The following is an 18,002-nucleotide window of genomic DNA, read 5'->3' as shown; positions in this document are numbered from 1 at the left end:
AACGTCATTCGCGTCACCATGATGAAGAGAAGCAAGTTAACGAAAAGGACGAAGCAGGAGATGCCGAAGAATGCAGTTAGGGGGTTTCTGGGTGACATCACGCAGCCATACAAAAAGAAAAAGACAACAATGCAATAAAATGCATGTATTAATGTCCTGATAAAAACTTACATTATCATATAGCACATTCCAGTCTTCACGTAGTTTATGTGAATGACATATCCAAAGAGTTCAGGCGACGTGTACACAACGTGAAGCTAGCAACATCTGAAGAAAGCATCAGCATGCAGCTGCTTACTAGTCATCTTAGCTTCTGTAAGGCTCCAAATCTGTGGCCAAGCAGGTTCCGACGATGGTTCCTGCAATACCTGTGAAAGAGTAAAGAAGCCAATTAAAACACAAGTAAGCCTTATGCGAATGGACACTAATGAAGATCTGGCTATAAAACGAATGGGCTGGGTGAAGTTGCATAGGTTTTTCTTGGCACGTGCAACTACTGGCAATCGATCTTGTTTCTTTTTCCAAGCACTTTTAGTTGGGCACATTACGTTTTTCGAATATTGATGATATGTGGGGTTTAACGTGACAAAACCACCATATCATCATGAGAGACGCCGTAGTAGAGGGCTCCGGAAATTTAGACCACCTAGGGTTCTTTAACGTGCACCCCAATCTGAGCACACAGCCTACACCATGTCCGCCTCCATCAGAAATGCAGCCACTGCAGCCGGGATACGATCCCGCGACCTGTGGGTTTTTTTTTGAATATTACAAAATAACAGTCTTCTAAAAATAAAACTGGCACAAAATTGTTGGGTATGAGATGTATTGGATACATAAGATATCGGGCCACAAGAGAACTAAATGTGAGAAAAATTGACCGTCAGCGTAATTAATAAAAATTCTTTACCACACACTCTCCTTGTGAGCAGTTTGAATTATTGTGGCACCTGGCAGAACATATCTCAACAACCAGATTTGTTCTACGTAGCCGCTGAGATTCGCTTTGGCAGTGCGAGGAAACAGAAAGGTAACTCAAGGAATAGGCTAGACAACACAAACACCGAGACGTGAGTGCTGCTTTTGGGCACTTGTCTTGCTTTAGTTTTCTTTCTTTCGTTTTTGTTAATCATCCGGGTTAAGAGATAGACAGTAGTTTGCAGAGAGCACGTAAATGTGGGAAAATTGTTGACCACCCCAAGCTATGAGAATGCGCTTGAGCCTGAATCCTGTCTTCGAGGACGTGAACACGTGAACAAGCATCTGGTATATGTTGGCCACCTCGAGACCCATTCAGGCAAGACAGGCGAGCAAGAAGTAATGTGTGGCTACAGCGTGGCTATATGCACAACGCGATCCTGGGGAATAGTTGGTGCAGAAATCCCACAAGAAAGGCCGTGTTCAGCCGCAGCAGGACCGAGCATGGGAATCTTGCTCGAGAGGTCTCTGTTGAGGCATCTGCCATGGCAGCGAGCGTGCATAGATTGGAATAAAAAAACTTTATTTCAGTCCTGCAGGACGCGCTTAGAGCGTAGCGGGTGTCTCCCACGTAGGGACTGGCAGGGAGTACCTGGCGGCCGCTTCGTGGGCCTGCTGGACGGCCCATTTCTGGTCGGCGAGAAGTGAGCTCCTGAGGGACCTCTCCCACTTGCTTGAGGTGGAGTCGGGAGGAGTTGTTTTACACTCCTAGAGCATGTGTGCGGGTGTCGCCGTGTGTCCACATGATCGGCATGTGTCGCTGGGGTATGCATTAGGATAATAAACGTGAAGCGTGGAAAAGTTTGGGTACGTGTGTGTCTGTAATAGACGTAGGGTTAATGCCTGCGGTGTGTTCGTATTGATTTGGTACTTCAAACTTTCGCCGTTGTTTTTGATTCACCTTGAGATCTATTCAGCGTTTCTTGTGTAAGCAGTTAAGAATAAAAATTTTTGACGATTTTGAGTACTATGTATACTCCACAATCGAGAGCGGTAACCTTACTTACTGTGTTTAGAAAAAAAATCACAGCATATCCACGGAGTGCATGATGATGATGAGTGAGGTGAAGCGTCCGTAAGCCCGTCCATGCGTTCTTGCTTCTGTTTGTCCGGGCGACCATTTGTGCGTCCATCCATGCGTCCATCCATGAGTCTGTCCATCTGTCTGTCCGTCCGTTCATTCGTGCGTCCATCCGTCCATACGTCCATCCATCCGTCCATCTGCTAGTCTGTCTGTCCATCCTTCCGTGCGCTCATCTAATGAACACTCCAAGTACCGCCATCTCCCATCTCGCATCCTCTAAGGCACATACCCGCTCTAGGGTGGGTATGTGCCACCGGTGGTTACTTAGTACTACATACATCGGAGATATACAGATCTACGCCTTTAGGAGCTTCGCCCCTAAAAGTGGTAAATGATTTAGAGTACTCGGTACTCTACTATGCGAGGGCTGTAAGTCATCCCGTGGGCTTCACACTTGATCAGCCCTCATAGACAAAAATTATGTCCGGGCCGTTTGTGGTAAGAGGGCTACAGACAGTCAGTCATGGCACCTTGCCCACACTAACTCGTTTTTGACTGCCGCACAGGTTTCCCATGTCTGTTGCAGCCCAAGACAAGAGTCCTTGGGCATCTGGCGTTCGCATTTGCACGAGGGTTGCGATTATGTGTATTTAACTCAATGCCTGCAGCAGTTCTTGAAGAAAAGCATTCTGTCGTACACATTATGTCGCGCATTGAATGAAGGCAAGCACTTTCTTTTAAACGCTGGAACCAGTCACTATCACTGTTGAAAAATTTCCGATCTCCTAAACATCTTTTACTACAAATACTTTCGTGGACAAGCTTAACAAAGCCTTTCAAAACGTCGCTGTACACAATCTAGTGCATTTTCAAGAAGAACAGAGATATCAGAAGTATACTGATTCACATACCGAATTATATTAGCATTATTATTCATTTCCAGATACTTCAAGTGACGTGATTTCAATTCTTTTTTTTGTCTCATTACGACCGTGTTTAATGTGCAGGCAGTTGCCATGTGACTCTTGTGTGGCCACTTTCCGTAAAGAACTGTAAGATGAATCCTTGTGTTAAGCGTGAAATGTTCTTGTGTTGCTTGCGCATGAACATTGTTGTTGACCAGTACACAATGTTTTCGTCAATAGAAATTTGTCGTTTGCGAATTTCATTCTACTTTAGGGTTATTGATAACTTCATAATTTAAATTATTATGTCAAAAAACAGGAGTAGCTATAGCCATGCCTAGGGTACGACCTCTTCTTAGAGACACTGTTTCATAACAAAATAAATCAGTCATGTATTGATTAGAGTATTATCCTAGAACACAATTTTTAGTCTTGTTCTACGAATGTAACCACCAGTAAGCAACACCTCAGGTCCGTAGCCAGAGAACAAGAGCTGGGAGGGGGGGGGGAGAAGGCTAATATTTTTATGCAATGGGATTTTTCGCCCTAGAATAAACGCTGCAAATGTGTGTTCTTCAAAGCCTTTAAAAAGTGCCCCCTCCACCAAACTCCTGCATGACCCTGCATCACCTAAAATCACGTGATTTTGTGGCCCGTTATCGTTTTAAGTGAATGACTTGGAACCTACTCACCTGAAGAAGGAGTAGGTGAGGATGGTGAAGAGCGGTACGACAATGGACGTGATGCATCCAACGTAGGATATGAGTGAGAAAATGCTGTATTGGTGTGGTGCAAGCGACCGTCCGGGTGGCAGATCCTGCATGAAAATAAGAAAGCACAAATAAATTAATGATTAGGAAGCTTACATGTAAAGGCGTATGCTTATTATATGCCACTCGAGTTTCTTAATTCTTAGAAATAAGTTTCTACGTGCATCCAAGTAGCATTTTCTTCAGTCCAGACATTAGTCATGAAATCTGATATCATTGCTGTCAGTGAAAAACAACGAGCAGAGTTAGCTACATGTGTCATTTTTCTAGCACCATAAATATTACTTCCAACATTCCGCCTGTTGATTGATGACAATCAATTGATCATATTCCGAACAGAGAAGTGCTCAATGTGCATACTGTATTAAAATAAACAGAAAAATCAAAAATATTTTTTGTTACAGCTGCTCCGACAGTACGTCTTTATTGGATCCTTATAAAAGAAGTTTAGATTTACAACCATCGCTGAAAAGGCTTTCATTCAGGCAGAAAAATGTGCAACTATATCAGAACAATTGGAAAAAAAACAGGCGTTTTATTCACAGCCTACTAGCGATTCTAGGCTAATCAAATTTTATAACAAATCAGGAAACTTCCCCAAATAACACATCTCAATTAAACAATTAAAAAGAAATAAGTTATAATATAACACTGTAAAGCCCTTAACATATATATTGTTGCGAAAGACGGCGACGCCAACACGGTCCCGAAGGCGCCACTGCTTCCAACTCCGCCGGGAAGGTCACCAGCCGTTTGGTAGCGTATGTTTCTCAGCTCGCGACTGCTTCTGCGCAGAGCTGATAAGACGAGCGGACGAGATGACGGTGAGTTAAATAAGGTTTATGTACAGCATATATACAGAGGCGTTACAATTTCGGCACTGGGGCCGACAGAGACTCGAAGAGCCGAGCTCTCCTCTCTAACACATAGGTCAGCTTTTCGCCTAAGACCGCCGACTCACACACACGTCGGCTCTCCGACATGGGGACTCCTCTCTCATAGGACCGCCGACTCACACACATGTCGGCTCTCCGACATGGGGACTCCTCTCTCATAGGACCGCCGATCGCGACGCGCCGCAGGGCTTCTTTTATTTGCACCGGGTCCAACCAAAATGTCCAATCAGAAGCGCCGCTGGTCGTCAGGGCAGATTCCTCCAATGGGGTCGCCGCGCAATGCGTCAGACCACCAGACACGAGGACGCCGGCTCGCTGTCACGTGCGCTGCTGACTCAATGCACGTGGGCCAGAGAGGCGCCGCGCGTGTTCACGCCGTTGAGTTGTTCGCGTCAGGCGGACTGCGGGCTGGCCTTGACCCAGATTGCCTTTTTCAGAGGCACGGACGTTTGACGAGGACTCGCTGGCATAACAGCACCCCCGCCGCCAGACAATGCACCGGAAAGACGAGCTGCTTCCACGGGGCTCGGATGTCAGGTGCGCTCGTTCGCCCGGTCTCTCCAGGTTCGCCTCCAGGGCCATGGGGAGAATACAACTCCAGACTGTTCCGGGAACACATCCCATTTTTGACGATGGATCCCAGCTCCACTGGCTTGTCGCCACAACTTGTCGACCAGCTTCACTTGTCTCTTCTGACCATCTTCGGTTTCAGCACTTGTCGATGGTTCTGCAACTTGCCAAGAACGGATCGACAACAGACAACACACGACACACGCAAGTGCCTTCGGTCACCCGACAGAACACCAGACAAAGTATAGTACAACATATACCTATCTACGTGTCTATCGGAATTTTGTTCCCTCTACATCAAGAGGCACATGTGGGACACAAGACTCTTAAAATGACAACTCAATTTTTTTCCCACGTACAACAACGTAACGAATTAGAATGCCACAAAGTTGGCCCCTTGAGATCACTCTGAATGAGAGCGCTCAGCCCAGGTAGTGATGAGGTCAAAATTTTGCCCCGAATCGCCAGCGAGAAACCGAAAGGTTGAGAAGGTACTAACTAGAACGCACTGCTCAATGCACCTGCATTAGCGTTTACCTTTCCTTTATATTTTTTTTTGATAGCGAACGTCAAAGTTGCGCTGTGGAGCAACATGCTCCACTTCAGTAACCGGCCACTTTTAGGCGACGATACCTATGCGGCACCAAGAGCGGCTCACACATGCGACGTTGCACAGGGGAACAACGATACGGTTTGCTATTGATTGACTCCTCACCGCCTAGCTCGATATCGTGTTCGATCACCGTCGTGTCTCCGGGATGGTCCGACAACACATACCCAAACTCGGAAACAATCTTTCTCAGGTCCTCTTTCTCAGGTCCTCCTTCACTTAAGCTAGGCTCTAGGTTTATCTGCTCCCGGATTACTTTCGATCCCCCTTCGATTACCTCACTAGAACTCAAATTTTCTGCTTCCTCTTCCTCTGAAGCCTTCAACAGCTGATTTACGTCCGCTTGATGTTGAACATTGGGTTTCATCAAGTTGTAAATTTTGTTCTGCCGCCTTCCTACTTGCACCTCATAATTTGTATCGCAAGGCTTCGATAATACTTTGGCGGGCCCTTCCCAATCAACCTCAAGCTTGTTCCTTTTGGATGGCTGCGGCAGCATTACCTGACTCCTTACTTCAAAAGCACGCTTCTTCACCGATTCCTCGTAGTGCTCCTTCGACAGCACTTTCGCCGCGTTTTTCTGGCTTTCCACTAGCGCTTCAATTTGGCTTTCCACTAGCGCTTCAATCGAGAGATCCTCACGCTGCTCTCGAATGAGCGTCTCTTGATCAACTCTCGGCAGCTCGCTCCAACTTTCCGCTACAGGCGAGAGCGTTGCAACCCTCTCGCTCTGACTCAATGGCGCCATGTCGTCTCCCCTTTCTACGGAAACCGCGCCGGTCGGTTCGGTGACGGGCTGCTCGCGCGACTGCTCACATGACTCATGCGGAAACTTTCCTTTCTGGGGTTCCGTCGACCCGCCGACAAGGCCACTTGAGAGTTCACCGCATTGAACCAGATCAAGCTGCCGCGATAGCTTCCGCGCTTGCGATCGCGTGAGAGCCATGCACGCTAAGTTGGGGAAGAACGATTTGCCCTGCTCTTTGAGAAGCTGCTCTGAGTTGTTGGAGAAAAGATAAGGAAAACGATCATTTAGCGCGGCAGACACAGCCGCTTCGGTGCGAAGCTCACCGAACGGGCCTTTACTGACAACCGTGGCGATTGGTAAGCGAACACTCTGCTCCTCGGCGACCTGCCTGATCCACGCGCATTCTCCTGTGAAGTCATCCGGAGACACCAATGAAGGATGGACAACGTCCATGGTTGCCGCTGAGTCTCTAAGTACTCGGCACGTTTTCTCATTCACCCTAATTTCTTGGAGATACGGCTCCAACAACCGAACGTTTTTTTCTGATTCTCGGATCGTTGCGAAAGCAAACTTTTCCTGACAGTTTCTCGCGATGTGCCCTTCCTTTTTGCAGTTGTAGCAGATTAGCGGCTTCCGTTTGTTTTCCGATTCAAATGCCTGTGTGGTAGAAACCTCACTCGATTTCTCCGCTTCTGTTTGCCCTTCCCCTACACTGTCCTTCATAAGAGACGGGTCCTTCTTGAAATTACGGTGCGGATCGGGTCTCCGTTGATCAGGTTTCTTTGAAAAGCCCTCTTTCCTTTCATCCTTTTCAACGCGCACTGCCCTGCTATGCAACTTTCGGTGAGTATAATACTCCTCAGCTAACTCTGCTGCCTTGTTTAGCTGTACTTCACCAAGTCTGTCCTGCAGCCAAAGCCTGACATTATCCTCGATGCAGCGGTAGAATTGCTCCAATGCAACGCATTCCACCACTCTATCGCGGTCGTCATAAACACCTTCGCCCTTGAGCCATTCAATTAAATCGGCCTTAAGACGAAACGCGAAGTCAACGTGTGACTCATTCCCCTTTTCAGCATACCGGAACCTTTGCCTGAAAGCCTCGGGTGATAACTTATAACGTCTCAAGAGCACTTCCTTGACCTCGTCATAGCTCTGAAACGCTTCCCTAGACAAGCAAGTTATCGCGTCGGACACTTCGCCGGGAAGAAGAGCTAACAGGTTCTGCGCCCAAAGAGACCGCTCCAAAGCGTTTCGCTCACAGACGTGTTCAAACTTGACGAGATACTTCGCCATGTCCTCGCCTACTACGAACGGTGGCAGTTGGTCCCGAATTCTAAAACCGCTGACCTGAATCGTCGGAGAAGCTACGCTAGGCGCCTGCGAACACTGTAGGATTGCCAATTCTAGTCGTTTCAACTCGAGACGCTCCTGTCTCTCGGCCTCCTCGCGACGTTCGCGCCTTTCAGCTTCTTCACGTTCGCGAGCTTCGCGCCTTTCAGCCTCCTCACGTTCGCGAGCTTCTACTTCTCGCCTTTCAGCCTCCTCACGGCGTGCTTTAATATCCACCCAGGCCTCATCGACTTCCTCAGCCGACACTCCCTCATCCTTCATGATCGCAAGGATCGCTTGCTTTCGTTTCGCACGGCCCAAAGTAATGCCGAGTTCCTCACAAATTTCGATGAGTTCCTTCACTTTAAGGTTCTCCATCGTTCACACTAGCCTCTTGCTGTTTGCCCCTGTTAACAATTTACTTGCCGTACCCACTATAAGTCAACTAGCAAGACGCGCAAGCAATTTTTCACTCTCCCGTGTTTACACCCTCCGCATTAACTTTGGTTTGAAAGCGCTTCGACTTGGCTTGAAACGATCAAAGCTCACTTCAATGCTTCACACAGCCCTTCTCTAAACTACTACAACCTGAGCTAGAGTAGTCTGGTGAACTGAGGGGAAAACATCAGGCACTCACCGCATCGATGTCGCTGACGCCGGCCGATCCCACCGCTGCCACCACTGTTGCGAAAGACGGACCGATCCCACCGCTGCCACCACTGTTGCGAAAGACGGCGACGCCAACACGGTCCCGAAGGCGCCACTGCTTCCAACTCCGCCGGGAAGGTCACCAGCCGTTTGGTAGCGTATGTTTCTCAGCTCGCGACTGCTTCTGCGCAGAGCTGATAAGACGAGCGGACGAGACGACGGTGAGTTAAATAAGGTTTATGTACAGCATATATACAGAGGCGTTACAATTTCGGCACTGGGGCCGACAGAGACTCGAAGAGCCGAGCTCTCCTCTCTAACACATAGGTCAGCTTTTCGCCTAAGACCGCCGACTCACACACATCTCGGCTCTCCGACATGGGGACTCCTCTCTCATAGGACCGCCGACTCACACACATGTCGGCTCTCCGACATGCGGACTCCTCTCTCATAGGACCGCCGATCGCGACGCGCCGCAGGGCTTCTTTTATTTGCACCGGGTCCAACCAAAATGTCCAATCAGAAGCGCCGCTGGTCGTCAGGGCAGATTCCTCCAATGGGGTCGCCGCGCAATGCGTCAGACCACCAGACACGAGGACGCCGGCTCGCTGTCACGTGCGCTGCTGACTCAATGCACGTGGGCCAGAGAGGCGCCGCGCGTGTTCACGCCGTTGAGTTGTTCGCGTCAGGCGGACTGCGGGCTGGCCTTGACCCAGATTGCCTTTTTCAGAGGCACGGACGTTTGACGAGGACTCGCTGGCATAACAATATAGATGTTGACTTTCGCAAAACTCTCTTAAACACTGTCAGCGCTTCTCCACTTATATGTGCGCCCAGGGCACACATTTTCAGTAACTGCATTTCCCTCCTGAACTTTTATATTCGGATAAGGTCATGCTATGGACATAGAGCAGATACATTGAAAAAGATTCTTTTTTTTTTCAGGCCACATGAAAACTCAAGGAGAAGCATGGGCTAACTTTAGGTATGCTGTTCAACGGGCCTGTTGTCGAAAAAAATTGCAGAGGAAGTAATTTTCCCAGTTATTATGTTCTTCCATTTCGCTAAACTGTGTAAACAGGAAAGATCTCCTAATACGAAACATTTTGCACAACTACACTCGCCATTCTATATTGTGTGCATTGTCATACACGTTCATACACATACACACAACAAAATTGCCACAGTGACGTAATCATTCATTTCCTGCGATGCCACGGCTTCTAACAAAGGACTCAACAACGCCTGTTTCAACAAAATTACGTACCAGAACATAAAAAGAACATAGTCATGTCAGTCGATGGGCAAAAGGTAACGTTTCCGGAGAGATTGGTTGTTACGCTAACGGAAGACGGCTGCTTACCTGGGAAACAAAGCACGTTTTGAGGACATTGGCAGCAACGTCTGAGGCTAGCTACAAAATTATTGCGAAAACAATGGACGCTTTGAAAACGTTCTGAACGACGCTTCAGGACAAAATTATTTTTTAGGAGTGAAAGAGGGGGAAGGGGAAGACATAAATTAGATGTGTAAAAGAGACGGCGTAAACAGAAATAAATATTTTGTTCGCGGTCCTAAAATAAGCAAGTGAAAAGCAGAGAAACAAGAAAAGCCGACATAATATTATTGACAAAGCGGTGAAAAAGCACATACACGCCAAGACGTCTACCGTCCGTATACCTCGCTGATTAAATTTGGAACCATTAAGACTACCTCTAAACAAATATTAGAGCAGAAAAAACAATACCGCTTGTCTTACTACTAGGTTGTAAATATTAACGCTACCTTAACCACTATTTTCACCATTGCGTAACGTAATTTAAGGGCACTGTTACACAGCTATGTATCTTATTGCAACGTGCAAGTTCTTAGTGAATGGGTGTCCGAGACGTCGCCCGAGACATCCACGAAAAGACGAGGCCGTTTGTACGCCACACTTTACACGCACACAAAAAGAGCGCACATAACATGGACATCCTATGTAAACAATCCCTCACTGTCTCCTTGCGCTACCAAAGTCCTATTCTCTTAGCACAGTTCCTCATCTTAGCAAAGACACAAGACACACGGCTTGTCTCACCAAAGTTCGTTGGTGCTTCTTGGACTGAATCACGTTGTCCGCATGCGGTAGACCAGACGGCCACTCGAAGGGTAGGCACCACCACCGTAGCCGCGCCCCGGCCGGACACCTCCACTGGAACGCGTGCCCGTATCCCGACAGCTCCGCGTGTCCTCTTGCACAGGATGCCTTGAAGCCGCTGCACGTCAGCGATGCACGTCCGTGGCAGGTAGTACGTGGCAGGTAGCCCGGGCTCAGCTGTTACCAGGCTGGGTCTGGTTGGTTGGTTGGTTGTTCCTCGGGGTCCTGGCGCAACCCACCACGGGGAATCGGCCATGAAACGGAAGGTGCCTCATTTGTGAGATAGAATCGTTTTACCAGCCGGATTATTTAGACAAGGATGTTTAAACAAAGAACCGATTCCGGAACCAAAATGCCGAGCAGCGAACCCCGTCTTTCTCGTTTTTTTCTCTCGTACTTTCGCCGCCACGCCCCTTTTCCTTCTTTTCGGTTTTCAGCCCCGCGCTCATGCCCCCATCGTCATTGTCTACTTCCAACTTTTGTAATGGCGCGCACTTTGAACTTTCACGCACGTCACTTATCACATAGCCCCCCCCCCCCCCTCCTTGATAGAGTTTTTTATATAAAAAAACTGCTGACGTGTGCGCAGTCTGTAAGTCGATACACTGCACACGTCTTGTGTATAGCTCAAGTGTCCAGGTTTAATATTTACTATGCATAAAAACACCAGCAAATGCGCTGACATACTTCGAGCGTCAAGCACCCAATATCACAGTGCATTGAAGTCCGACCTCTTGACTCACAATCTATTCATGAAGTCCGCACCGGTATTCTCCGACCCTTTTATATGCTGAATGCTAAATGAGTATTCTTGATATGCCAGGCTCCACCTCAGGATCTTACTGTTCAAGTGTTGGGCTCTGGCTAAGTACTGTAGAGGTTGGTGATCTGTTTGTGCGACAAACTGGTTCCCATACAAATAAAAATGTGAAACTTTTGTACCGCCCATACCGATGCCAAACATTCCTTCTCTATGGTAAAGTAGTTCTTTTCCCGAGACAGCAACTGGCGGCTTGCATAAGATACAGGGTGTAAAAATCCGTCGTGTTCCTGCAATAATATCGCACCGATGCAGGTGTCAGAAGCGTCCGACTGGTATAGGTGAATCCACCTCTTCTTTTTCCATCACTACGAATAACGCTGTCTGTGTAAACTCCTCAGGTTCACGATCCTCGCAACGGTTTAACATGTTGATGTGGAATAACTTGGTGTCAACGTCCCGAGTGCAACCTGTAGTCATGACTGCCCTTTTTTCCTGTGACATTAAAAGGTCATTTCCATTGCGTGAGTAATTTATTTCATGTCGTAGTGAGTAGGATAAGGGCGCGGTATCCTACTTCAAGCTGACGTTTTGTGCTTCGCCGATCGTAGTAGTGTTTCTGCGATTTTCTAGCTCGTGTTCTCATGAGCCAACTGCAGTGCTTTTTCAAGACGATCTTGGAGATCCAATACATATCCGTAAATTGTCTTCACCTCGTTGCCGATGTGCTATCCAGTCCATAATTCCTTTAACAAACAAAGTGGTCCCCTGACGTCACGCCCTGACGTCCCTGACGTCACGTCACGCCCGTAAATAAGTTCAAAAGGAGAAAATCCCATGCTAGTCGGAGGAACTTCGTGATAGGCAAAAAGGAGTGGGGCAAGCAACCGATCCCAGGATTTTGCTTCCTCCTGGCAGAGGTTCCGCAACATCTGTTTTAACGTACCGTTAAATCGTCCCACCAACCCGTTGCACATAGGTAAGGTGTAGAACTGGGGTGCTTAATGGCCAGTAAGTCGTTCATTTCTTTTATCAGTTCGGAAGTAAAACATGATGCTTCATCGCATAGAATTTCACGCGGGAACCCTACGCGTGAAGACATCTCCACCAGGCTCTCTGTTACCGTCGCCGAATCGATTGCTGGCAGGGCCACCGCATCCAGGTAACACGTGGCGAAGTCCACCAAGGTCAATATGTAGCGGTTTCCGTTTCTCGACACAGGTTTTAAAGGACCGATAATATCGATTGCCACTCGCTCGAAAGAGGCGTCACTCAATGGCCTTACCAGACATGCCTTGTCCACTTTACCTTTCGGATATGTTCTTTGGCAAGTGTCACGGACCCCACGTATCTGTTTACTTCTTCCTGAACTCGTGGTCAATAGAATTATCCTAAAACTCAGTCAATTGTCCTCTTGATGCTTCGATGGCCCGTCATCAGACTTTCGTGAGGTAGCTGCAGTACTTGGGTGTGAAGTTTGCGAGGAACAACGACCTGCTGTACCATCTTACTGAAGGATAACCGGTAATGGTGACATAAAATTTCGCTTTGCATAACAAACGAATACTGTGTCGATCCTTCCCCAAAAAACACCTGTCCAACTTAGTTCTTACAGAGATCCAGGCTCTTGTCCTCCGCTTGCGCAACCTTGAGAATTCGTTGGTTCATCTTCATAGCGGTTGCTTTCACCGAGTCCAATGAAGTGCTTGAATTCTTGACTACGCTGAGCATTGGCTTCTCGTCACGATCTCTTTTCATTGCCCCTAATCTCTCTTTTACGCCTTTTGACTTCGTCTTCCGTTCCGACAGTCTCTGGCTCCACCTGCTGTCTGGATCATTGGGATCACGGGACCCTGGTACATTCCCCACGATAACGTCATACAATGGGGAGGTCATTGCATTTTACGATCACCATGCAAGAAAAGTAGGGCGAAAGTATCTCAACGTTTGCTTCTGGGACTTTTATCCTGCTCCCATTGGCTAAAAACAATGTCGTCATAGCTCCTGTGAGCACTTCGTCGGGCCCGGCGGAACATCGTACAACCGTCGTATTACTTCCTGTATCCCGGAGTACAGAGACAGGCTTACAAAATAAGAGGCCCTGGAGAACTGGCATCTGACATTTCGTTGTCATTTGTTGCGTGTTTACTGCCCCCGGCACATTCTTCACGGGCCCACCGCCGCATGCGGTATCATGGTCTTTCGAGTTCTTTTCGGAGAATATACACAAAGCCTTTTTATACGGGGCGAGTTCCTTGGTGCAAACTTTGGTATCATGTGCCGCCCTATGACAATGCCCACAGTAAGCCTTTGCTTCGTCCGAGCACGACAATCTGAGGCTTTATGACTGATTTTGTTCCAAGCAAAACATTGTACTGAATTGTTTGAGCTCATGCTCCCACTTCTAACTGACATGCCGCTTTCCGCTTTTTCGGGGAAAACAAGCTGGATCGACTGGATCGACTGTCGCTGTGCCTCTAAAAACTGATCAGCCACTTTAGCCATTTTGTCAAGTTTAGGGCAATTATTTTCACGCAAAAAGAGCGCCACTCGATCATGACTCTTACTGATGAACTGCTCAGCTACTATTAGGTCATGAACTGACGCGTATTCTTTGTCTACTTTAGACACTGCCACCCATTGGTCAAACAATCTCATTAACCATGCAGCGTACTGCCCACCGGTTTCTTCCTCTTGCTGCTTACTGTGGCAGAACTTCTCATGGTACCTTCCGCTGTGAAGCGAAATCGCTGCGATTGAGCCAGTTTCGCTTTCTCATAATCAAGTGCATCTTCAGGGGATAGGCTACCAAACACTTTTAGCGCTTCTCCACTTAGACACAAACTCAGAGTCATGGTCCATTTGTCTCTAGGCCAGTCTTGTCCCATCACAATATTCTCAAACCTTTTCAAATGGATATCTACGTCATCCCGGGTTTCATTATTCCTGGTATAAAGTTATGGGGATTGACGTTAGAAGACACCTTTGGTGGTCGACCTATGTCTGCCCCGACGGGCTCTCTGGCTGCTTCAGTCCGAGTCAGTTGGAGGCACAATTGGATCGTCTTTTGGGCCTGCTCCTCGACCTGTCATTGTAACTGCATTTGCTCTTTCTTCGCCTCCCTTTCTGCCGCCCTCTCCAGACGTGCTTGTGCTTCACGTTCCTCGACCTGTAACTGGAGCTCCATCTGTTCTTTCTTTGCGTCTCTTTGTGCGGCCCTTTCCTCACGTGCTCGAGCTTCTCGCTTATCAATCTATGCTATCAATTCCGCACCTTCCAAACCCATGCGCATGGTCAACACCGTTAAATCTGCCGAGCTCATCTTATCCTGACTAGTCGGCAACCACACTCGAGTGATACAAATGACCTAGTCCTGTCGCAGCGGACGCCAGTGTTACGTTGCTATGTGTGTTATTGCCACGTGAAAGCTCTTAGTGAATGAGCGTCCGAGACGTCGCCCCAGACATCCACGAAAAGACGAGGCCGTTTGTACACCACACTTTTTACGCACACAAAAAGAGCGCACATAACATGGACAGCCCATGAAAACAATCCCTCACTGTCTCCTAGCGCTACCAAAGTCCTATTCTCATAGCATATTTCGTCATCTTAGCATAGACACAAGACACGAGGCTGATATCGTCAAAGTTCGTTGGTGCTTGTTGGGCTGAATCACGCTGTCCGCATGCGGTAGACCAGGCGGCCACTCGAAGGGTAGGCACCACCACCGTAGCCGCGTCCCGGCCGGACACCTCCGCTGGAACTCGTGCCCGTAGCCCGACAGCTCCGCGTGTCCTCTGGCACAGGATGCTTTGAAGCCACAGCACGTCAGCAACGCTCGGCCGTGGCAGATATTACGTGGTAGGTAGCCCTGGCTGAGCCGTTACCAGGCTCGGGTCCGGAAACAAACGGCCGAGTAGTGAGCCATATCTACCCCGTTTCTTCCCTCGTACCTTCGCTGCTACGCTCCTACCTCCTTTTCCTTCTTCCTTTCGGTTTTCAGCCCCACGCTCATGCCACCTTCATCGTTGTCTACTTCCAACTTTTGTAATGGCGTGCACTTTGAACTTTTATGCACGTCACTTATCACAGGCACGTAAATCATTGACTTGCACACCTTACTTTTATGCATTGAGTCAGTAGGCGTTTAGCATTTATGTCATTTAGAGTGCGCTGCGCTAGGTTAGTGTAGCCTACTACTGTTCATATTTTTGTTAACTTTTCTTTGTCCTCGTACGTGCTAACGCACGCACGCTCGCACACACACAGGGGCGCGCGTACACGCCAAAGCGCCAGACACACACATGCTGGTTTACCCTAAAGAATTATGCTACGTCTTGGTCACTTTAGAGCATGAAGATGCCTACTGTTCGGAACCATTGTCGGTGCCGCTTTTCACACCGTGAAGTTTCAACAACCTACCCATAGGCGCGGGCAGGGTCCCCCTTCAGGTGGGGTAGGCGGAGGTGCAGATTTGTGCACTCTCACAAAATAGATTTCGAATGCATATGTGTGTGTTAGCAGACAGATCTCCATGTGTTTGCATACCTGTGCCCGAACTCTCATCCATATATACCTGGTATGTCCTTAAGATAATGCGACTGAGTCGGGGGAAAAATACCCTGATCAGATCAGTAGGTATCAGAATTCTTGTTGCCAATGTACACTGGTACATTATTCACAACGGTACACTGGTACCATGCCAATGTACACTGGTACACTGGTGCATTCACAACGTTACACAGGTACCAATGTGATTCTCTTGCAGAATGAGGCACCACGAATGCTTCGAAAGAGTAGGCGCATAGACGACGTTCTAAAAGATTTCATGCTGCCGAAACTACTTTGGTTCAGGTTTTGTGTACTCTAGCGAGTAGCAGGGATAAATTAAACATTTTTTTCTGTCATTTCATGACCACAGGGCCACGACGACGTTTGTCATGTCCATAAATACATAGATACTTACACCACTAGAAAATTCTTTGTTCGAGTTTTCGAGGTACTAACTATTGAAAAAAAATGTGCACTAAAGATGTCTCCGACGAAAGCAATTTTTCAGGGCTGAAAGAAAAAAAAGCAATAAACAAAAAAAACAAAGAAAGTGCCGTAGCAGTCATGAACGCACACGCCAAGCTTCGCTTCCCCCCTCTATTCCCATGTCCTCCCGAATTGTTTTTTCCTCATCGCATTTTTTATATGTGCATATTCTTTAGAATTCTTTAAAACGTGTCCGCGGTGTCCTGAACCCCGTTCCGCATTCAGGCTATTGAACGACCCTTGCGCTTGTTCTTTACCTGATCATGTTTGCCGCGTGCGCAAATTCTGCTCGACTGTCTGAACAAGACAGTCGAGCAGAATTCCTGTTTGCCAAGGCTTGAACAGGGCAGGGCTTTTTTGGAACGCAGGCTGGGCACATATTTGTGACCTCCTATGAGTAAAAGGATGAAGTTGCGTGAAATCGCGCGCAACGTGGCTGGACGCATCCAATACCTTGTAGGTGCCTCGAAGCATGCATAAACCTTGACGTCATTTTATCCAACCTCATCAAGCTTGAATTTCCACTGCGGGTAGTAAGATTTCTCTACTCTTTTCTTCACAACCGCACATTTGTGATAAGAGTAGGTGGAAAGCCTGAAGGTTGCTTCATGTCCAACAGAGGTGTCCCGCAAGTATTCGTTTTGGCTCCCCTTCTGTTCAACGTGGCTCTAATACCTCTAGCATGGCAACTACACCGAATTGCCGAAGTGAGATTCCTGATATACGCTGATGTGTCTTTATGATCTGTGCATAAAGACGTCTCAAGACAAGCGCAACAGCTTCAGAAAGCCCTTGATGTTCTTCAGAGCTATACTCGGAACGCAGGGTTAGATATGTCCCCCAAAAAATCAAGATATGTTCAGGTAGCTAACAAGGCAGGACGCAGAAAATCAAGTAGTGCCCCTTTATATTTACACTAGGTTCAGTGACCATTCCTGAGGCTTCGGAGGTCCGCATACTAGGTCTTCATATTCACCAGTCCGGCAGTGCCCATGGAGTGGACTGGCTTCGCAAAGTCAGACAGAGTTCCACAAAAACACTTCATCTGATTTGCCGCATTGCATCGAAAGTAGCTGGAGCTCGTACACATGTAGCTCTACAGCTCGTCCGCACAGTTCTGTAGCCACAAATTATATACCACACGCAATTTCAATGGTTAACTTTGGCACAGTTGGCCCAGTTGGAGACTGTTAACCGTGATGGTGTGCACACAATAACAGCGTTACCTCGCATCACTCCCATACCAACTTTACAGGAGCACAACCAGTTTAACACAATTGCAGAGCTGATTTCGCAAAGAGAAAAAGCTCGTGAAATCAAAAGGCAACTTGTGCTGGTTGTTGCTGTGTTGCATGCTCCCTTTCAACGTGGCTCTCGCATTGACAACCAGTCCGAGTCTATGCCTCACTGGGAATTCACCCCCATCATATCTAATAAGACAACAAAGTTACGGTGCTTCAATACATCATCTACATTTGACGAATGCTCCATCATCGAGACCCCATGCGCTAATACCTGCAAAGTATATACAGATGCTGCTATCTTACAAGACAGCGGAAGGAGATCATTCCCGAGTACTACGCA

General features: G+C 47.8%; 1 protein-coding gene across 5 annotated transcripts in view; it reads right to left on the bottom strand.

Annotated features, from left to right (window-relative positions):
- Nucleotides 1–18,002, bottom strand: part of LOC142771540 (uncharacterized) — an 89,329-nt gene that overhangs the window by 4,071 nt on the left and 67,256 nt on the right. For 2 of the 5 annotated variants that reach the window (XR_012885977.1, XR_012885978.1), the window contains exons 2-5: nucleotides 10,562–10,846; nucleotides 3,600–3,724; nucleotides 172–368; nucleotides 1–87 (exon numbers count right to left, since the gene is read on the bottom strand). The exon at nucleotides 1–87 is cut by the window's left edge. Coding sequence is in view for 2 of the 5 variants with exons in the window: in XM_075873136.1 (XP_075729251.1) it covers nucleotides 299–368; nucleotides 3,600–3,724; nucleotides 10,562–10,846 (480 nt within the window). In the remaining 3 variants the exon portion in view is untranslated. The remainder of the gene's footprint in view (nucleotides 88–171; nucleotides 369–3,599; nucleotides 3,725–10,561; nucleotides 10,847–18,002) is intronic. The other 3 variants (XM_075873136.1, XM_075873135.1, XR_012885979.1) reach the window with 2 other exon arrangements.

This window comes from Rhipicephalus microplus, chromosome 9, assembly GCF_043290135.1.
Source record: "Rhipicephalus microplus isolate Deutch F79 chromosome 9, USDA_Rmic, whole genome shotgun sequence".
Classification (NCBI taxonomy): domain Eukaryota; kingdom Metazoa; phylum Arthropoda; class Arachnida; order Ixodida; family Ixodidae; genus Rhipicephalus; species Rhipicephalus microplus.
The sequence above is the reverse complement of the archived record's forward strand: the minus strand, read 5'-3'. Positions and strand labels throughout refer to the sequence as shown.